Raw genomic sequence first — 21,623 nt, forward strand, 5'->3', positions numbered from 1 at the left:
TGCTCTGTCCATGTGCCAAGGTCCAGACCCACAATGCCCAGCCAGCCAGACCTGCCCCCTGCTCTGTCCATGTGCCACAATCCAGACCCACAATGCCCCTGGGGCTCCCGCACAGTTCTCATGCACCTTGATCTGGACTTGCAGCCCTTGGAGGCCTCTCCTGTTGCTGTACGCCCCACTGGGCCCCAGCATCCCACCCGCCCCAGGACTGTGCAACCAGACACCAAGCTGATGTCTGCCGAGGGGGAAACCCCGCTGGAGGAAGCTACTTTAGGCCTAGAGCGTGATGAGAACAGAGACATCCCTCCCACGCAGTGGGGTGGGGCAGGCTGATCCCTCCCCAGGCAGCCGCCCCAAGGGATCCCAGAAGTGGGGTGAGGTGGCTGCTTAGCCCCAAGAGGCCCGGGGCTGAGTGTGCCACGTGCCACCAGGCTGATGACTTCACTAATGGGGTATCGGATTCTCCCGGACAAGGATGGAGTGCACCTGCCATCGCAGCTGAGGCCGCTGAGCCGCGGCTGCCCCACTCAATAGTGCTAATTGGAGCTGATTTATCTGTCGCTAATGAATTATCAGGCTGACGCTTTCAGTTCTGACACCTGGCCCAGCGCTGGTGCCGAGGGCTGGGTGGTGCGGGCAGCTGGCCAGGGGGCACCCGGGTGGGACCAGTGATGGGAGACTCTGGGAGAGCACCCAAAGGGGCAGACATCTGTGTGGACCAGGGCTGGGCTGGGGCTCCCTGGCGGGATCGCCAGGCCTCTCGGCAGCTGGTGCTGCAGGAAGTGTTGAAGATGGCCCGTGCTGTTGATATTTCCAGCCCCGCTTCCTGGACAAGTTCCCCAGCCATTCTGGGTCAATTCTCCGGCGGGACGCAAATACCTGTCTGCTCCAAACCCCCTGCCATCACACAGACTCCTGAGGCCTGATCCTAACCCACTGGAGCTCATGGAAAGGCTCCCATTGGCTTCAGTGGGCTTTGGATCAGGGGCTTGGTCACTGCTGGAGCCTGAGCTGGGGCATAAGGTGGGTGCCATGACCCTCTACCCCAGTGGGAGCTCAGTGGAAGGATGGTCCAGAGGTTAGGGCTTTATCTCAGAAGACCTGGGGTCAGTGCTGCGCTCTGCTACAAACTCACCATGTGTCCTTGGGCAAGTTCTTTAGTCCCTCTGGACATCAGCTCCCCACCTGTAAATGAGCTAATCTCCCTGCTTTGCCTCCTGGGGTGGGTGAGGAGAAATCCACCGCTGTGTGCCCTTTGCTCAGCTGCCACAGCAGTGGGGGCCCGGTGAGCCCCCCACAACAGCCAGCTGGCGTGTGCGCAGTCAGACCAGAGCCTGCCCCCCCGCAGGAGGCACCGATCCCATCTGGGAAGGCGCTGAGCGGTTCGTTACCGCTTACTGAGCTGTAACAGGGAAATCGATGCTGCTTAAACGTTATTACCTGGCTCTGGAAAGGTTTTTTCTCCCCATGTGTATCTCAGCCTCTCTGGTTTTAAGCCTGATATTCCAGTGCCGGCTGCCCCAGGCCCTGGGCTGGCCTGCGAAGCACGGCAGATGGGCAGGGCCCAGTCCTTTGTGGGAGACGCAACGGGCTCCCATGGCAGCCCTTGTGCATAGTCAGGAGCCAGTGTCTCCTCCATCAGCCCCTGACCTTGGGGAAAGGCACCGCAAGGGGAACCCGGAGAGCTGCCTCTGCCACAGACTCCGTTAGGCCACATCACTCTGTCTCTCAGAGCCTCAATTCCCTTGCTGGGCAATAAGGATCCTCCCTCTGTCTGTCCGGGGCCGTCGCTCATGTTGGGTTCGTGCAGCACTCTGCACAGCAGGGCCTCTAGCTTGTACTGTGAGAGAAACAGCTGCAGCAGGCAGGTCCCTGCAGGGAAATGAATCCGCTTGGAAAGCAAGATCTTCCCCTCCCTAGGGTCCCCCCTGGGTGGAGTTTGGGGCTCCCCCATATCCCACTGTACACCCTGGGAGTGCTGCCCAGGGGGAAGCACAAGGAGATTGGGGGCAGGTGGGGAGGAGATTATTAGAAGAGAGGCTTAAAGAGGAATCAGCGAGGTGCTGTTCCCTTGCCAGCTTCCGAGCCAATTTGAAATCAGCGAGTGTGGAGGCCCCAGCACTGGGATAATAGCCTGGAGCCTGCGGTGCTTCATCACGGCACAAGCGCGGCGTGATTTAGGGGGGCGAGATCGTCCCAGCCAACCATTAACACTCCCTGCCCCCTCGCTGGGGAATGGTGCCAACTCTTCGCGAGGCAGCAGGAGTCAGCTCGCAGCTGGATTGCCAGCAACACACCCAAGGGTCATTATCCAACACACCCAAGGTGGGGGGTCCACTGGATCAGAGAGGTTTCTAACGAGCAGCCTGCAGCCCCTACATCCTGCTGTGCCAAGCCCTGATACAAGGGACGGACTCAAAACAGCAGGGCAGGGAGCATGAAATGCCTTCAAGCTGCTTCCATCCTGCCTGAGGCCCAGCTGTCCGGGGCAGGGACTGCCTGCTTCATTCCCTGTCCATGCATCCCCCAGCTCTATGGGCCCGGGGCTCCTAGCACCACCCTGAAAGGAACACTGCTGACAGTAACAAATCTAGGGTGAAATGGCCTTTCCAGCCCTGGATTAGCCTTCGTTTTTAGCCAGGGGTTTTCCTTTTCTCCTGGGGCAGAAACATTCCCAGGATGGCTTCCTCCAGCCCCCAGAACCACCAGAAAGATTTTATAAAAAACCGCAAAAAGAAAAGGAGTACTTGTGGCACCTTAGAGACTAACCAATTTATTTGAGCATAAGCTTTCTTAAGCTACAGTGAAGTGAAGTGAGCTGTAGCTCACGAAAGCTCATGCTCAAATAAATTGGTTAGTCTCTAAGGTGCCACAAGTACTCCTTTTCTTTTGCGAATACAGACTAACACGGCTGTTACTCTGAAACCTATAAAAAACCGGACGCTAACGTCCCTCTGGGACGGTGAAACCCAACCACAGCCACCTCCCGTTACGGGGGGCAAACCAGGGAGTGAAATGCACCCGGCTGGTTTTGCTGGGCTCCGCTCTCAGATCCCCTGTCCCTGCACTTGGAGATGGGATAGGAGCCTCACGCAACCAATGTGCTCTCTGTAATTTGGGTCCATGCATGGCCTTGGCCAGGTCCCAGTGTAAATTAGAGCCACTTCAGGGTGTCTGGAAATTATGCTCCTCTCCCTACTGCCTCCTACGGGTGCTGGAAAGTAAAAAACAGACAGCACAGTGAGCTCCAGTTACAACCCCCATCTTCCCATTTGGGACTGGGACTAGGAGCGGGGTGGGTGCAGGGATCTTAAGTCAGCTCCACATCAGCTGGAGAGGCCCCCTGTGCTAGGGGGGATGCTCAGAGAACCCGTTCATGCTGCCAGAGGGTATGTCTGCACTCCAGTCAAGGGGTGTGACTGCGGCTGGTGTAAATGGACCCACGCTAGCTTTAATCTAGATACCTTGGGTCCCGGCACAGCACAGGCCGTACAAGCTTGCGGGGAACACGGGGTTATGACGCGGGTGGCTTGTTCGTGCCGCAGCCCGCGCTTCACTGCTCCAGCACCTGAGCCTGTTCGATTAAAGCCAGCTCAGGGATGTCTACACAAGCTGCGATCACCCCTGGTGACTGCAGTGCAGACAGACCCTTCGTGTAACCGGGACGTTAACACAGGCTGAGACGATCTGCTCCCTACAGCTCCCCTGGCCTCTGGCCGCGGGTGGGGAGCTGGCATCCCGGGGTCTCTCTTGAGCAGCATGGCCGGGGAGAAGCTGGGTGGGTTGGAGGTACAGGCGGGAGGGTGGCCCTGCAGCCAGCTGGCAGAGCCGTGCTGCAGTCTCACCTTGGGAACTGGACTGGCTGTGAACGAAGGGCCGGCTGCGACCAGTGCCACCTGTGACATGACATTTACCAGCCTCTGCCCGCAGCCTGAGCAGCGCAGCCGCCATCAATGCCCGGCAGAGAGGCACTGAGGGGCCAGGCCAGGCGGGTGTGTGCCGGGAACTGGGGGGTGTGGGTGGGACGTGACATTGTGAAAATGAGGAGGTAAAATAAAAGGTGCTTTAAAGGACAGAGCCTGGGGCTCCCTCTCACCGATGAAGGGATTAGCAGGTGTCCGCAACCTGGCTGGAGATTGAGATCCCCGCCCGGGCAGGGGGAGCAGCAGACTGAGCTCTGCACCCACCTTTTCCCAGAGGAGGACTCAGCCTCCGTGGCTCACTCCATCCTCGCTGCATCTGCCAGCCAGCAGTCAATCAGTGCCCATGGGCACTGCACTCCCGTCCCCAGCATGGCACCTTTGCAGAGACCAGGCAACAGCCATCAAGTGCCACGCCTGCCCTTGGCTGGATTTGAACTGGCGACTCAGTGCCCAGACCCCTGCCCCACCTGTGATTGGCCGGGCGGCTGTTCTTAGCCCCTCCTGACTCTGCAGGGCAGGGCCGTGGTTGTGGGGCAGAGGCCACTCACCTATTTCGCAGTTCTCCCCGGTGAAGCCCTGGTCGCAGCTGCAGCTGTAGACGGTTCCATTGGCCTGGCAGGTCCCGCCGTGCAGGCAGGGATTAGTCTCGCAGGGGTCGGCCTGAGCTGCAAGACACGAGCATAAGGCACGGGCGCATGGGCACGGGGCCCTTTGGAGACGGGCGCTGAGGCAGAGACCCAAGACCTGCTGCTCAGGCTCCCCCCCTTCCCCAGCCTCCCTCAGGCCCCCAGGACCCACAGAGATCATGCCACACATGGGCCATCAGTAATCTGTGTGGGCTCCTCATGAGTAGGGTTTGCTCTCCAGCTCCACTGGGCAGCCTCCCTGCATCTCTGCTGCAGCCATGAGCACTAGCGGTTCCTTCCCCCACCCACCTGGTACTGTTGGGGACACTGGGGCATGGCCACTAGGTAAAAGACCACAAGTGTCGATGAAGCCCCCTCGCACTAGGCCCAGGTGTCCTTGGCCCCCCCTGCCGCCTGGAGGCACTCGCAGCAGCTCTGCGTACTAGGCCCAAGTGTCCTTGGCCCCCCCGCCTGGAGGCACACACAGCAGTTATGCTGAGGATCTGCAACAATATGCTGCGGAGTCAGATTGCCTGAAACTAAGCAAGGCCACACAGGGCAGATATGGAAGAACAATGCTGAATAAAGCAGCTTTATGTATAGTTTAACAAATGATACAGAGAATCAGGGAACTAGCTGGGAACTGGATTGGCTGGCTATATGGATACTTGGGGCAGCTTGCTATTGGATAAGTATGCTGGGAAAAAGGATGTATAAAAGCCTGTGCAACTTCCTGCTCTGTGTACAGGATTTGAGATTTTATTCTCCCTGTACCTTTTTGCAGCTGCAAATAAACTTTTCTGCTTCTCCACCCCGTTGTGATTATTGGGTGTAGCACACCGGGTAACGAACCAACTCAAGCTGTTGTTCAGCCTCTCGGCACTGGGTGCCGGCAACAGCTTCAACCAGGGGGTTGCTCTGTGGCACCCCCCTTCAGAGCGAGAGACCCAGGGCTTGTCTGCACTTCAGTTATCTCTGGTTCTCTGCCAGCGCTGCCCCTAACCTGAGTCCCAGCCACACCCAAAGGCCTCTGGCTCAAGCACGGGGGTGCTTTGCACAAAGCTGGCCGGCCGACAGGGCACTGTCTAAACCCACACTGGAGCGGCTGTCGTCACTGCTCTGCAGCGTGGATACAGGCCTGAGCCAACTCAGTGCTGGTAGTCCTCCAGTGCCGTCCCACAATTCCTTGCCATCTCCCTCCTCCCTGCTTCCAGTCTAGTTCAGCGTTTGAACCCCACGCAGCTCTGCCCCTGCAGCAGGGCTTCCACGAGGCCCTGAGCGAACTCCAGGAGAGAGCCACATTTGCACACTATGGTAATGTGCTTGCACGTGGCCATCTGCTCCCACCCAGGCCCACCCACTCCGCTCCCCAAATGAAAGCACAGCTCCGCGGCCCTCTCTCTCCTTCTGGTCCTGGTACATGTCTAGCTGTTAAGCCGAGACAGGTTCTGTGCTCTTGATCTCTGCAAACTGGGATTTTTCTCCCGGTTTTATTTTGGGCCTGCGTGCGGGACCCGTCGTGCACGCCCAGCACCCAAAGGCAGCGTTAAAATATGCAAAAGACTTGCAGCTCAGGCACCTGCCAGCTGGCTCGAGTCGGAATCTAATTCTTTCTTTTTATAATTAGCTCTGACTGACTTCAAACAGTCTCTGGGGGAAACAGCAGGCAGCCCTCGCATGGCAATGAGGCGCGCGCCAGCAGCCCTGCAAAGTCCGAGATAGGCGAGCAGACTCTTCTGCTGGCTGAAGTGGAGGAATCTCGCTCCATTTATCTACACAGCAGCACTTAGTGAGCAGAGAGGACACAGCAGGCAAAGCAGCAGCTGAGCCCTCCGTCAGGAGCTTTGCAATGCGCACCGGGAGAGCGACTGGATGAGCTGAACGGCGGAAGATGGCTCCTCCAGGCAGCTTTGCCGTGCTGTGCGCTATTGCTTGGGCCATCAGCTACGCCAGCTGAGGCTCCACTCCCTGTCGGGTGCATCTACACTGCAAATGACGGTGTGTTGGTAGCGTGGGTAGGAATCCCCCACTAGCTTTACTCCACCAGCACAGGTGACAACAGCAGGGAAGACGCTGCCACAGAGGCTCGCACCCCAAGCATGTGCTCAGGGTCCCCAGAGTGGGGTTGTGCCTTGGAGTCCATCCCTGTCCCCTGCTTCCCACGGCTGCCTCCAGAGCCCCCTGCTAAAGGCTGAGTTTTCAAGCACACAACGCCTAGAATTGGGGCCAGATTTTTGCAAGAGCTCAGCATGGGTAATCACGAGTTCCTGTAAAACAGGCACATTCTTCCTACAGGAATATTAAAGCACTGCAAGACCAGAATCTCTCTCTTTCCCCCTACTTCCTTCCATCCATGGTACCTAGTTCTGTATCAATTCAAACGAGAGGTGGCAAATTTAAAACCAATCAGGAAATACTCCATTACACATTCATCATTAACTGTGAAACTCCTTGCCACAATATAACACACCCATCTATCTATCTGTCCCAATACACATCTATCTAAACTAATCTATCTATCCTCGTACACCCCATCTATCTGTCCCCATCCACCCCTTCTATCTATCTATCTATCCCTATCCACCCCCTCTATCTAATCTAATCAATCTATCTCATCTCTTTGTTAGATTCTCATCTTTCTGTCTCTCCCCAAGATGGAAGAAAGTGGCTCCCTTTGATTTAGATGCCAGCAGGTGACCCCGAAGGGATATAATGCAGACACTAATGATGCCCCCTAACCTTTGATTGTGTCTCCCGGGAGCTACGTCTGCAGCCATCTTATTTTTTGAGCTGATTAACAGTGGCTGCGTGGGGCGCTGTGTCCAGCGCAGGAGCTGGGCCTGACCAGGGGCGGAATGAGTTCACAGCCAATCCTGGGAACAGCTGGAGCTGCACAGGCTGGGCCAGGGCAAGCCACTCTCAGCCCTTGAGGCCCCAGCTGATAGAAATAGAGCCTGCTGGGCCCTGCACAATCACAGCCAAGAGCTGGCAGAGGCGGGATCAGGGAAGGCTTGGTGGTTAGTGGGGGACTGACAGGATCGTGTGGAGGGCTTGGTGCCGGCATGGGGCGGTGCAATGAGCAGGGGCAAAGAGGCCTCAACTGGCATGCCGCCAAATTCCCCCAGGCCTTTTCCGCCAGAGTCATCGCCCTCCCGCAGCCTGCTTCTCAATCTGAGCTCAGGGAGCCATGTACGGAAGCGAGGCCCTTCGGTCCCATTTCCAGCCGTTGGGGTCATTTGCATCCAGTGTGTAATGCCTGCCCGGCTGTGGCTGGGCTCAGCCAGCTCTCCAGTGCTGATTGCTGTGTTCCTGCGCTGTCCCACCGCCCCAGGAAGGGCTGAATTAGGACCTAGGGACCCAACAGCAAGTGTCACCAGGCGCTCGTGAACCTCCAGGTTAATGGTAGAGCAGCCTCGTTTCCTACCCTTCTGCTGCCCAACATACCTGGCTTGCAGCTGCCGGGGCTCTGCATGGCTGCCAGACTGCACACCTGAGTTTGTAAGTGCAGGGCTGCCTAGGGGTGCTCTGCTGTGTACCCTGGTTTGTTATTGTAGGGATGCCCATTGGTGCTGGGCTTCCCACTTCTCCTCCTCCCCACCCCAGTCAGAAAGCAGAAGGGGAAACAGAGGAGAGCAGGGCCTGGTGGTAGCTGGGACGGGGGAGAGCTGGGGCCAGCGCAGGTGCAGCAAACCCCAGCAACCAGGCAGTCGCAGCAGCCCTAGCCAGCCAGGGCAGGCAGATGTGCTGGAGACAGGGAAAAGAATCCAGGAGCCCTGCGGAGGTTTGTTTGCTCGGCAGGCATCAGTGCTGCCAGCTCCCACAGCACGGCGGGGGATGCGCCATCCCCGCCGGCAATGGGAATGGAGCAGAGACGCTGCTCGAGAGCGGCCAGGAAAGCATGCATGTGAAGCGGGCACTGAGCGTGCGGGTGAAGGTGCGCTGCACCCTGGGTGGTGATGGAGGGAGAGCGGGCATGCTGGAGCCGGGTGCAGGAAGAACAGCTCCGCTTTAAGAAAAGGAGGACTTGTGGCACCTTAGAGACTAACCAATTTATTTGAGCATGAGCTTTCGTGAGCTACAGCTCACTTCATCGGATGCAAACCGTGGAAACTGCAGCTTTGAGTGTTTGTGTCTCTCGTTATAAATCCACCAAGACCCAGTGATAGGGGGCTAACCATAGGAGAGAAAGAAAGAAAGACTCAACATCCCTTTCCAGGCTGAGCAGTGTCTTGGCCCTGTGAAACCCCATCCTGTCCAAGCTGCTTCCCCTCGGAGCTGTAAGTGCTTTACCAGGAAGATGTGTTCAACAGCAAAGCCCCAAGTGCACCTTATTAAAACCATCTCACATCTTGCCCTGGGCTCGCTGGGATCTATTAGCAGGGATGCAGGGGGGCCCGGGCCTGCCCATCAGTATGCAGGAGAGCACAGCCCCCCTTTCCCAGGTGCCGTTCTGTGGCCAGCTTGGATTTGTGTGTAGTGGGCGGTCCCCTGGATCTGGACACCCGTAAGGCCTGTGCGGAGAATGCTGAGGCTGCAGCAAAAGGCTGTAACAAAGCCCTTGGATGGGCGGGTAAATTCCAGACCTCTGAAAGGCAGCATTCTGGGGCCAGGCTCCAGGCACCACTCACCGGGATCCACAATAAACACCCTGCGGGGCTGATCAGAGCAACACCCTGCAGAGGGAAGGGACATGCCTGGGGCTTCTCTATCGCAGTTTATACACGTGCACCAGGTGGCTCCACCCAGGATGAGGTGCTCCCTGCTGCTTGCACTGCTGCCGGAGACCCAGCCCGGATAAGGTGAAGAGGTTACTCTGGGACTGGACCGTAGCCAGGGCTACCTGTCCCCAGCAACCCCACAGCATGGCCAGCTTCCACACAGGGATGTCTCTGCAATCTGGGACGGCGTGGCCAGGGAACTGTCGCCAGGATGGGGGAGTAAGGGATAGGGGCCAGGAGGGTGGGTCTACACTAGGTGTGTGTGTGGTGGGGGGGGGGGGGAGGGCAGTTTGGAGATGGGACCTGCCTGGCTCACTCCACAGGCCGGCAAGGAGGGACACTGAGTGTTATACCCAGAGCTGTAACATGGGGAACTCCTGGCCTGTGGGAAATTCTAACAGTTCATAATCTGGTTTTGCCCCCAAATCTGACAAAAAAAGTCAAAATCTGGGAATTTTTCATGAAATGAAACATTCCAAAAATAGTTTGAACGTATTGTTGGGACTATTCATTGATGACATTATAGGCTAGCACGGTGTAGCATATTGACGTCAAAGTCTGAAGGATCAAATGGAAACAAAAAATTTCTGGTGAAAATTTAGATGAAATTGTTACGTTCCCGCAAAACATTTTGATTTCATGGAATCAGCATTTTCCAATGGAAAATTTCTGGCTGGCTCTTGTAACTAAGAGGCCAGTTCCGATTCAGGCCTAGCGAGAACCAAGCTGCAGCCCCCACTCAGCCACCCACCCACACTCAGCGCTGGGGAAAGAAACCCACCTGGGTCAGGTCAAGAGCCGGGGCAGTGGGGAGGGTTGGGGAATCGCTCCAGGTATGAGTCCCAGTCTGACCTACCTCCCCGCTGGGGGAAGCTCTGACTGCTTCTCTGCCCCACCCCCAGCATTACCACAGCCACAGGACAGAGTCTGTATTGTCCCCAAAACAATACAGTCGTGTCAGGTTCCTGCCAAGGTGCCACAGCGCATTTGGCCATCAGGGAGCTGTTTGCAGGGGCTCAGCACAGCAGCAGCTCCAGCTCCCAGCGCTGATGCATATTTCACCAGCAGCGCAGAGCCCTCAGACTGCTGAATATTAACCGTGTTGACTTTCCCGCCTCTCAGTGGCTCCAAACTTCAAAAATATTTGTTGTCTTTTTCCCAGATACTAAAAGTCTTTGGATGCTTAAATATTCCCTGCCAGGAGCTGCCTCTCTAGCTATTATTATTAGCAACTGCAAATATTAAATATTTAAAACCATGGGTTCCCGGCTCACTCTAACAGCACGGAGCACGTTGAGAAATCCAGGCTTTGCCTGCAGCCCTGTCACGGTTGGAAGGAGAGCTCTGTATAAAACTCAGCACTGAGGAAATGGGTGCTAATAAAATAAGGACCCCTGAACCCTGGCCTTAGCATTGAATCAATCTGTCTATATCCGTATGTGTCTATCTGTCGCCATTCCTAGAGTCTAGTCTCTCTCTCCCAAAATCCTAATCTAATCTATCTATCTATCCCAATACACCCCCTTTATCTGTCATCTATCTATCCATTCCCATACCCACCCTGCTATCTACCGCCTTAAATCCTAGTAACTATCTATCCATTCCTAGAGCCTAGAGGGCCTATCGACTGTTTTCTCCATTGTTCTCTGAATGTACCCTGGTTTTTAGCAGCTGGGCAGACTTGCTCGCTGGGCTACTCTCGGCTGTGTTTCCCCCTCAGAGGAGCCAGCATGCCAGGAGCCTGCCAGCGTGGAGGAGAAGCTGAGGCTATGTTTTGCCAAGTTGACTGTATCTGAGTTGCATTTCATCAGCGGGGCCACGCAGTTCATTCCAACCCATTTGGAGAACCTCTGTGCAGGGCACTGGGATAGCTGCCCGGGCAGCAGAGCCAGGAAACTAAGATGGATATTTTTGCTCCTTGTTCCATGTGAATCGAGATGGGGGACCTCGCCCACTGCCAGGGCAGGGTCCTGCATCCCCAGACGTCCCCCATGACTTCATCAGGCTTTTGGTCAGGCCCTGGGATGGAGGGAGAAGTGCAGGGGTGGGATGCAGCTACCCAGAAACCTGGGATCAGGAGCAGCAGCAAGCAAGGGAAGAGAAGTGGGGGGGGGGACACAGAATGGCATCTTGCAATGTGCAGACTGCTTCCTATCTCAGAACTGAGTGGCTTCTGGGGGACTGGCTTTGCCAGCCTGGCTGTGAAGACCTGGGTTCAAATCCTGGGGAAGGTCCTAGGGTTTCAGGAATGGCAGGCAAGCCACACAGCCACTGCATTGAGTAGCACAATTCAGCATGACTCAGGGGCATCGGCAGAGCTGGAGGGGGAGCCCAGGACTGGGATAGGAGGAGGGGGCTACAGGTTGGGAGTGGGGAGCACGGGTAGAACTTGCTCAGTTCCTGCACATGCTCTGCCTGGCTCCAGCGGGTGCCACCCCCCCTCTGCTCACAGCCTTGACCCCATTCCCGGCTCTGCGGGCTGTCACTTACCCAGTGCGCTGGCCTTGCTCTCCCCAGTCCAGGTCAGGCTCTCCTTCTCCCCCACAAAGGGCAGCACTTGCTCCTCTCCGCTCCCGCTGTCAGCCTCCCTGTCCGCCAGTGAAAGCCCTGGGACCCCGGCCAGGATGCCCTCTTGGGCCGTGTCAATCACGGGCTGGAGAATGAATCTGTCCAGCTCCGCCTTGGGTACCTTGAAGGCCTGGCTGGCGCGCACCAGGGGCTCCGGGACGCCTTCCTCCCGGGACCCAGGAACCAGCAGGGATAAATCAGTAGGCAAGCTGGGCAGGGGGTCCTGAGGGCTGGTGCTCACCCACATCCTTTGTTCCAGCTGGGGCGGCCCAGCTGCAGAGCCCCATGGCGTCGGTGGCTCATCCCTCTTGGCTTCCCCCAAGACATCCTCTGCATTGGGCTCTGTGTGGCTTGGAGCAGCCGGTGCGGAGGGCGAGCTCTCGAGCCCCATGACTCCTGGCAGCCTGGTCATTGTGACAGCAGCCTGGGCTGGTCCTGCTACAGGGGCTCGGTTAGCAACTGTGCCAGGGAGTGTGGGACCTGGTAGGGGGGAGTGGGCAGGCTCCGTGATTGTCAGCGATGGCTGTAGGAGGTTGATGGCTCCTTCTGCCATCTGCCCCCTCCTGGTCACCGGCCAGTTGGTCCCTGCAGGCTTGTAGGGGTCCAGAGCCGTGGTCTGGGTGGTGCCAAAAGGGAGTGTCGGGGGACCCACAGTTTGCTCCGCTGACCCATCCCCGGACAGTGCTGCAGCCAAGTTCATGTCCTCGCCTTCCCCCTCCAGCTCCCGTGGCTGTGGCCAGCCGGCCGTCATTGCTGAGGCTGGGCTGGGCTGCGTGGCAGGTTCGCGGCTGGCTGGCTCGCTGTTGCTGGCTGGAAACTCGGCTGGTGGCACCCAAGGGCCAGAGCGGGCAGGTGCTGGGGCCGGAATCTCCTCAGCGGGATGAGTGACCGCGCCTTCGCCTTGCAGCTCAGCCTGCCCATCCTCTGCACGCTCCTCTCTCAGCTCCCAGGCTGGGCCAGGCAGTGTTTCCTCCAGGCCTGGGGGTTCATCCAGAGACTCCAAGGCCAGAGCCCTGTGGGTGTCCATGCCAGCTCTCTCCCTGGGCTCCTTGGAGCCGGAGCTCTCGGCGCAGCCAGGCAAGGAAATGAACCTCTCAGTAAAGGTCACGTCTTTGCCCTTCCTCTCCGGGAAGCTGAACTCCGCAGCGCCGCTGCCTTCGCTGCCCCCAGGGTGGGGATGGGGGGAGGGGGGCGCCCCCGGATCCTCAGCGCGGGGGGGGAGTAGAGCATGCATGTGGGCCCTGGGGAGGGCAGATAGCGGCGGGATGGGGGTGGCACCCTCCTCATTGGAGGTGACCTCCCCAGAGGAATCCTCCACATCCTCCCCAGGGGGCGGCAGCCCCAGGCCTCCCGCCTGGGGGTAGTCGCCTCGGACGCTGGAGCTGGGGAGCAGCGGATTGAGAGCGGCCTCCTCCAGTGGACTGAGAGTGTCTCCTGGGGTCAGGGTGCCAGCCGGGCGCAGAGACAGCCCACTGGCTGCCGGCGTTGGCTCAGCCAGCATCGGGGTGCTCTCAGAGCTCCAGTCCCGTCTTCCCTCCTCCGTGCTGGCTGCTGTCTCTGCCACCCCCCAAGTACCCATCAGTGACTCTCCCACCCCGATGGTGTTGGCCGCACGCGCCGCCCAAGGACCGTCGCTGGCTGGGGGTTGGTCAGTGGGAGCCCAGCGGCTGTGCTGGGGGAGCGGTGGTGTCAGGCGGAGGGTCCATTGTGGCTTTTTTTCCTGGTCGGGAGCGGATGGTGAGGGGGGTGCTGGGGCTGTCCCCGTCTGCGAGTGCCCTTGGTTGGTTGATCCCCTTCGCTCTGCAAAAAGCCAGAGATGTTGGTTAGCAGAAGGCCCTGGGACATGGGCAAAGGAGCAGTGAGGGGGTGTGGATCATACAACCGGATACACCGGGAGCCCCCCTCTAAATACAGGTTTCAGAGTAACAGCCGTGTTAGTCTGTATTCACAAAAAGAAAAGGAGGACTTGTGGCACCTTAGAGACTAACCAATTTATTTGAGCATAAGCTTTTGTGAGCTACAGCTCACTTAAATACAATAATCAGACAACAACAGGTCCCACACAGGCCACGTGCCCTGGCTCTGCCCAGCTCCTCAGCCACGGGCCAGGAGCTCTCAGGGGCAGGGTGTGGGTATACAGTGCGGGGGGATCCTGGGACGGAAAGCACCGTCTGTGCACAAGGGTCTGAGGAGAGGTGCTATTGAGTGGATGGATGCCCAGCACCCCGGCCCCTCTCCTTGGGCTGTGACGAGCGCTTTGCGCTGCTATATCATCATAAGGACTTGACAATGGCCTCTCGTGATGAGCAGCAGCAGATCCCAGCTAGGCAAGGTTGCCATGGCTACTGGCTCCTCATGACTCAGGCAGCATCTGGGGAGGAGGCTCCCCCACTCTGAAGGCCTGGTTAATTGCCAGGTGATGGGGGGATGCACATGATGCTCTCTCTCCTGGCGGGGCAGGGGGGAAAGATGGCCCTTTGTCCAGGGGAGCCTTCCTCAGATGTGTGAGGGAGGGGGAATTGTGGGAAATGGGGTGGGTAAGGGGGCAGAAAGGGCTCAGGTCACCAACAGTCCCTGGGAGCAGGGGACGGGGAGTGGGGGGAAGCGAGAACAAGGGAGTTGTTTCCATACAGATGATGAATTCAGTGCAGATGGGAGGGGATGGGCAGCACCCTGGAGGGGGCGGGGGGAAGGGAGGAGTGCCCTTGCATGGGGAGAGGGAGTCTGTGGATAAGGAGGGAAGGGGGCAGAGTGAGGCGGGGGGCTGGTGTTGTATTGTTGAGGCTCTCTGGCTCACTGCCCCCCATCTCCCTGAGCTCCTCACAGGGACCTGGTCCTGTCTGTGCCATGCCTGGCCCAACGGGCCCCTGATCTCAGCCAGTGTCTGCGCCGGGCCGGGCCTGATGGGCACCAGATCTCGCCTGGGGTCTGTGAGTCTCCCAGCATGACGGGATCCCGATCCTTGGGAGTGTAGATGCTCCCATGATAGAGCGAACAGGAAGTCAGACCACGGCAGATCAGGCATAACCCTGCAGACATCAGTGAAACTGCAGGTGTAACGAGCGAAACAGACTGTCCTCCGAATGGGGTGAAACTGGCACAACTGGGAGGGAAACGCTTCTCTCTGTCTAGATACAAATCGCTCAGATCAGGGGGCTGCCCCGGCCAACGCATGGGCAAATGGCCAGTCCTGCATTATAAAGCTGCAGCGGCCGCAAAGAATTCCACTTCACCCCCCCCTCAGAAAGAGGTTAATCAGAGATACTCACTGTGGCCGGCCTGACCCTCGGCCTGCTCATCTACTTCGTTGGAGAGGGGGTAGGCGCGGTCCCTTGCATGGGCCTTGGCGGTGGGCTTGGACATGGGGAGGATCTCGACAGCATTGTCTGCCGGACCTGTCATCTCCCACGCCAGGCCAGGGGCGGGCGTGACACCCCCCAAAGCGTTCCCATCCACACCCTGGGCTTGTCCCTTGCGCTGCAGCTGGAAGTACCGGCCATTCAGCCCCGAGGAGACACTCTTCTTGGTGGATTCAGGGCCGTGGGGCAGATGGCTGGGTTCATCCAGAGTGGCAGGGCTCAACTGCTCAGGCTCCTTGGCAGCAGATGAGAGCCCCAGGCCATCCTGGGCCACGGTGCTAGCAACATGTTCCTGGGGGAGCTCTGGGGCAGGTCTTTGGGAAGGCGGCTGCAGATCAGCTGACAGGGGCCCCTGTGTGATGCCACCACGCCAGGTTGGCTGGAAGGCATCGGTGGTTTCCCCCAGGGCTGGGGCATCTCTTTCCACAGAGGTCAACTGGCTGGGGCCAGGTGTCTCCTCCCAGCGACCTGTGGTGAAGCCCAGCGGCTCGTGGGCTCCCTGGTCACTGCTCACCCCTTGCACTGGTGCCTGGTCGACCATATTCAGAGACTGATCTTCCCCCGGCCCAGCCGAAAAGGAGACTGAAGAGGGTTTCGGAGACACATTCTCAGCCAGAACCTCGGCCCCTTCCAGAATGGGAGCTACTGTGGCAGCTGCCCTCTGGGATCCCACCTGGGGAGGCTCTGGGTCTTTCCCAGCTGGGCCAGCCGTCACCAGCTGCAGCTGCTCGTCCTCTGACAGGACTGGCCCCAGCAGCTTGTGTTGCAGGCTGTAGTGATCGCGGGTGATCTCCCTGGAGTCCCCGGACACGCTGGGGTCCTTGCGCTCTTTGGGGATCAGCTCGTTTCGCTCCAGAGGCAGCTGCTCCTCGGCATGTTCCACCAAGACGTTGTCAATGCCCAGAGGGTCAGGCCCCGCCGGCTCCAACCCATCCAGATCCTGCTCCGGCTGCCCATGATTCAGGCTGCTCTCTGTTTTTTCAGGACTCAACTCGTCTGGTTTCTTCTGTGAAGGGGATGGCTGCTGACCCACTGCAAAGAGATGAATGAGCAGGAGCTGACATGGGCTGCTCTGACCCGAACGGACACAGAGACGAGAACTGGGTGTGTGCTAACAGGGACTCAGTGGGATTCACCCAGCGAGGGCGGGAAGCCGCCCTGCGAACCAGACCTGGACCCAGAGCCAGGTGAAACCTGGGGGCCTGGAGGTCTCGTTTGGCTCTGGACCCTTATGGGGTTGCAGGAGCGTGGGGGAGCCGAAGCCTTGTGAGTGAACGCAGGGTCGCGGGGGGAGGCGGGGGGGACAGGAATGCCAGAACGAGCCCGTTTCCTGTTTGAGTCTCTAATGGACTGTGTGAGAGGCAGCTGGCACTGGGAGAGGTGCTGGGCCCAGCGACTTGCACCATCCCCAGGGAGTAATGGAGGGATTTCCGAGCCTCACGCCAGGGTCGTTAACGGAGGGGTGACCGCACGCAGAGCAAAACCATGGCACAGGTGGGGAACCGAGCCATGGGAGGTGTGTAAAGGGATTCAGGGGTCCGACGATGCAGGTAGGCACCTTGTGGGACTTCTCCAGGTGCCCGAGACACAACCGCTCCGCATCTCAGGTACCTAAACCCCTTTAACACTCCCGGCCTGGCTCTGCTGGGTGCTAGGAGCACTAGTCCGGACACTTGAGGCTGCTCAGTGCCAGGGGGATTCGGACAAAGGCGCCGGCCGGGTGATTTATGGGGCCTGCAGAAGGGAGCTGTCTCCAGTTCGCTGCTGCGACATGAAATAGGTCAGCTGTATTTCCACACAGGTGTTGGGGGGCTCTGGCCGGCAGGCTCCCTCAGCAGCCCATAGCCCAGCAGGGCTCGTGTATTTCCCCATGGGGGCATGGGCTGGTTCCTTCTGTTCCCTAACCCTCACCCCCTTCAACTCCACCCACAAGGAGCTAGCCCACAGGTGCCCTTCTCCCAGCTGAGGGGTTTGTGCCTCTGTCTGGGAGCCAATCCCTGCCACTCCTGCCTGGTGTGGGGCTGCCGGGCAATAGAAGGAGCCCTCAGCGCCCCAGCCAGGCCAGCAGCAGCACGGGACACAGGGAATGTGGGGTTCGGGCAGAGCCTGCGACTATTGCTCGGCCAGAGACAGAGGGGAGGGGACCAGAGCATCGAAAGGGCTGATTTTCTCAGCATAACCCCCAGGAGGCAGTCAGAGGGCTTGGGTGGAACATGGGGGGCACCTCTGAAGAGCTGAATTGCTCTCCCTTCCTCCCCCCACATCCTCTCCCTGCCCCAATGTGGTCCCCTCCCCTGCTCCAGGCTCTCAGCTCCAACCTTCGCACCGGGACAGGTTTATTCGCACAGTGACAGGGCCAGGCTGCCCTGACTGGAGTTCCCCGCATTTCTCTGATTAATTCCCCAACCAAACATTCATCCGAGGCAATTCTGCTGGCCATGCCCATCAATTCCCAGGCAGCCCAGGGCACCGGTGCTGCTCTGTCATGTCTCGCTGCCTGCCCAGAGGAGGGGGAGCCCTGTGCATGTGGTGGGAATTAACAGGGGAGCAGAAACCAGCACCCAAAGGGCTGGAGGCCCTGCTTGTTCCCAGGGTAGGTCTGAGCTTCACCTCCAAAATCTATCCACCCGGCCCCATGGCCTTTGTGTCTATGAGACAGACAGGTTTAGGCGGCACCAGGGTGGTGGGGCGGGCGGGCGGCACGGGGACAGGTGGGCACCAGGGTGGTGGGGCGGGCGGGCGGCACGGGGACAGGTGGGCACCAGGGTCGTGGGGCGGGCAGGAGCTTTTAACGACACGTAGGGTGATTCTGGATCAGAAACTGGACTAGCCCATCATCCTTGGTCCGATCTGTCCCCGGAAGGGGTGCCCTCCTTCCCACCTACCTTTGTAGCAGTAGGCATCAAACTTCATGGCCGGGCCCGGGAAGCCAGTCCGGTTGGGGAACTGGTACACGGTCCTCACGCCTGGCTCATCCCCTCCACATTTTTTACGTGGGGTCCTGATCGGGTATCGAACGCTTCCGTCTGCCAGCCAGCCTGGGTCGCACTGGTCCAAGCCATCCCTCCAAGCTAAATACAGCTGGCCTGTGGTGGCTAGCGAGGCCCCCTGGGTCTGGCAGTGCCTCCTGGCTCCTTGGGACGTCAGCCGTCCGGCCGTGGAGACGTAGAACACTTTCCCTGCAAGGGGAAGAAAAGCCCATTGATGCATGCAGCTCCCCATTCTCCCAGTGCAGCTGCCTCTGGGGTAGAATGCACCCGCAGCTTAACAGTGCTGTACAACAGCTGGGATGTGAACTGAAGCCGAGTGGAGCAACAGAGCCATTGACTTTACTAGAGTGATGCTGACTTACGCCAGTTGAGGATCTGGGCCTCTTGCATCCAATAAAACCCACACAAGGGATGTCAGGTTCATGCTGGCATCCAGCCAAGATACGGGGGCTCGCGTTGCCTAGGTGTGACGCAGCAGGGACGGGGGAGTGCTGACCTGGGGATGTGGCAGGGGGGTTTCACTGGGGATGGGAGACCTGAGAGCCTGTCACCTGAGCCAGGAGGGGGAGGTAACACCTCGGCCCGGGAAACTGGACAAAGGCTGCAGGAGGGAGCCTGCTGGGGGGTTTTGGTTGTAGTTTGGGGCTGGGTGGAGGAACGCAGGGAACCCCAGGGCTGGGGTCTAAGCTCCCTGCCCCCCAAGAAGGACTTGACTGAGGGGTCCTGGGTGTACCCACAAGCTCTGTTTTAGACTGTGTTCCTGTTGTCCAATAAACCTTCCATTTTACTGGCTGGCTGAGAGTCATGGAGAATCCCAGGAAGAGGGGTGCAGGGCCCAGACTCCCCCACACTCCATGACAACAGGCCTGGGAACCTTTGCTACCGATCAGCACTCAGGGCCCCACCTTCCCCTCTCATCTGAAGAAAAGCCCCTCCAGCAGCACAGCGCCCGCTGTCATCCTACCAGGAAACTGGTGCAGGACTGGCTCCAAAGGGCAAACATCACCTCCACTTGCTGAGAGACCCTAGGGTCTCCCCTCCAAGCACTGACCAGGTCTACTCCTGCTTAGCTTGCACAGCCTGCCAAAGCACAAATCCCAGGGGGTGCAGCTATCACATCCCTGAGCCACCCCACCGCTCAAGGTAACCAGAAGGGCTTCAGGGGCAAAGAGGCAATAAATTCTCCTTTGCTCCGTTTGCTGACACGGCCGTGAAATCAGCATCCGTCAGCCTGGGGAGCTCGGAGAGGAGGAATGCATTTTTAAAGTCTTCATTGCTTAAGCAATAAGGCACAGCCAGGTGCACGGTGCTCCTTGGTTTATCACTGTCCCCTGGGGGCGGCGTGCAGCCAGCGGTGCATCGCCAATCCAGGAGCCACCCGGCGCTGGCTGCGGAACGGCCCTCACAGAGCCTTTTATTGACTCTCAAAGAGCAGCAGGGGAGGCTGCGGGTGGAGGGGAGATGGCCAGGGCTTGGCACCAAAGAGCCCGCTCCCTGCCCTGAACCTCTTGGGGTAGAAATCCTCCTGGCTTCTCTGCACCCAGCAGGGACTGGGGACCCTGCCGGAGAGACGCTTCCAGCCCAGAGATGCCGGGTGCAATTATCTGCCCACCTCCAGCCAGGTCCCAGACCCGCTTCCCAGACCCCGAAAGCAGGTGGCAGGAGGGGCCCTTTGGGGCTGCCTAGGAAAGCGTCGTCGGGAAGGGGCCCGTGCCCCGGGCTTGCCTTGGAGCTCCCTGGCGTAGCAGTAGACATCATAGGCTTCACTGGCTTCCCGCTCCCCGTAGCTGCGGATGCCTGGCAGGCTGCTGCGGTCTCCGTAACAGCCAGGTCTGGAGAGCGTGATGGGGTACCTGCGGGGAGAAGGTGCAGAGCAGCAGTCACAGGCCTGGATCAGCCCTTGTCCTGCCCATCCCACAAGCCTCGGACAGCCACAGAACAGATGCTCCCTCCGTGCTGCTATGCTTTAAAGCAGGAAACCTAGCGTACAAAGCGGGAAATGGGGGGGGGGTCACGGCTTCACAGCATCCCCACCGGTTTCTGCAGGGAGCTGGGGTGGCGGTAGGGGCCTGGTGTCTCTGCAGGGGGCCCTTTGACAGCAGAGATGCCGAGCCCCGGCTCTCAGGATTTGTGACGGATCTGGCTGCATGACACTCAGATCTAGCAGAGAATCACTCGCCACAGGGAACCGCACTGGAATCAAGCAGCCGTCACTTTGATTCAGGTCAGAAGCTGAGGGTGTCTGATGGCAATTTCAACTATAACGGAGAAGAGGTGGAGGGGGAAAAAATCTCTTTATATATCCAAGGGGATGGAGACAGGCTGAGGGAGAGATGGAGTGGGGCAGGGGGAGCTGGAGATTTATAGATGGGAGATGTAAGTGCAGATCTGTGTCCTGAACCCAAAGGAGAGCAATCCTCTGTGGTTAGCTGTTTGCTAACAGCAGAAGTGCAGCTTCAAAGTGCTTGGCAGGGATTAACCACCTTCCACCCCCCACTCTCAGGCTTGCCAGGGTTATTCTCCCCAGTTTTCAGATGGGGAAAGGGAAGCACAGTGCAGGGACATGACTCACTCAAGGTCACACGGCGAATCAGTGACAGAGCTGGGAGCAGATCTGTGTGCATGGAACAGGCCTGCGTGTGGAAAGGCACCACTGTACACAAGTAACCAAACCCCTTGCCTGATCTGCAGACACAATGGTGTTTTCCACACTCATTTTGTATGTGCAAGCCCCTGCACGGGATCCTGCTTTGGGCAGATTTTGCAGGCTGCTGCTATCTGAATATATGGCTCAGTGGCTTCTGCTTAGCTGGGTGCCTCTGGGCCACTGGCATGGCTGCTTTGCTGGGTCAGGGCTGTGTTATGGGAGCCTGGGCCCACAGGGAAACAGGGATCTAGGGTCTCCAAAGGAGGGGTACGACGTCACATGGATTCCCAGGGCTCCGGTGCTGCCAGGTGTGGTGCAAGATGCAGAAACAAAGCAGCCACGTTGCACTGAGAAGCTGTCCCATAGTCCCACCCCCATCACCAAGCAAGTCCCACCACTCTCCAATAGGGCGACTCCACAAGCCGCATCCTGACAGCGCCCAGGATCCGGGGGCTCCCCCGTTTACCGGACGGTCTGGTCGGCCAGCCAACCAGCGTCGCAGTTGTCGTAGCCATCTTCAAAGGCAGCCTGCAGGTGACGTGGGGAGGCGATGACGGCGGAGTTCTCCTGGCAGGTGCGCTGGGCCTCGGGGAAAGTCAGCGCGTAGCGGTTGCTGGCTGCTCGGTAGTGGAACACCACACCTGGGGAGAAGGGGACACGCAGGGCATGAGCAGGGGGACAATGCTGACAGGGGCTGCGCAGGGAGGAAGGAGCCCCCCCCCCCATCATAGAATATCAGGGTTGGAAGAGACCTCAGGAGATCATCTAGTCCAACCCCCTGCTCAAAGCAGG

General features: G+C 58.7%; 1 protein-coding gene across 4 annotated transcripts in view; it reads right to left on the reverse strand.

The window, feature by feature from the left end:
• The window catches only part of NCAN (neurocan), an 84,709-nt gene that overhangs the window by 18,328 nt on the left and 44,758 nt on the right, over nt 1-21,623 (reverse strand). For all 4 annotated transcript variants that reach the window (XM_073323876.1, XM_073323875.1, XM_073323874.1 and 1 more), the window contains exons 4-9: nt 21,298-21,472; nt 19,910-20,037; nt 18,080-18,373; nt 15,105-16,226; nt 11,758-13,635; nt 4,472-4,588 (exon numbers count right to left, since the gene is read on the reverse strand). In XM_073323876.1, coding sequence (XP_073179977.1) covers nt 4,472-4,588; nt 11,758-13,635; nt 15,105-16,226; nt 18,080-18,373; nt 19,910-20,037; nt 21,298-21,472 — 3,714 coding nt within the window. The remainder of the gene's footprint in view (nt 1-4,471; nt 4,589-11,757; nt 13,636-15,104; nt 16,227-18,079; nt 18,374-19,909; nt 20,038-21,297; nt 21,473-21,623) is intronic.

This window comes from Lepidochelys kempii, chromosome 25, assembly GCF_965140265.1.
Source record: "Lepidochelys kempii isolate rLepKem1 chromosome 25, rLepKem1.hap2, whole genome shotgun sequence".
Taxonomy (NCBI): domain Eukaryota; kingdom Metazoa; phylum Chordata; order Testudines; family Cheloniidae; genus Lepidochelys; species Lepidochelys kempii.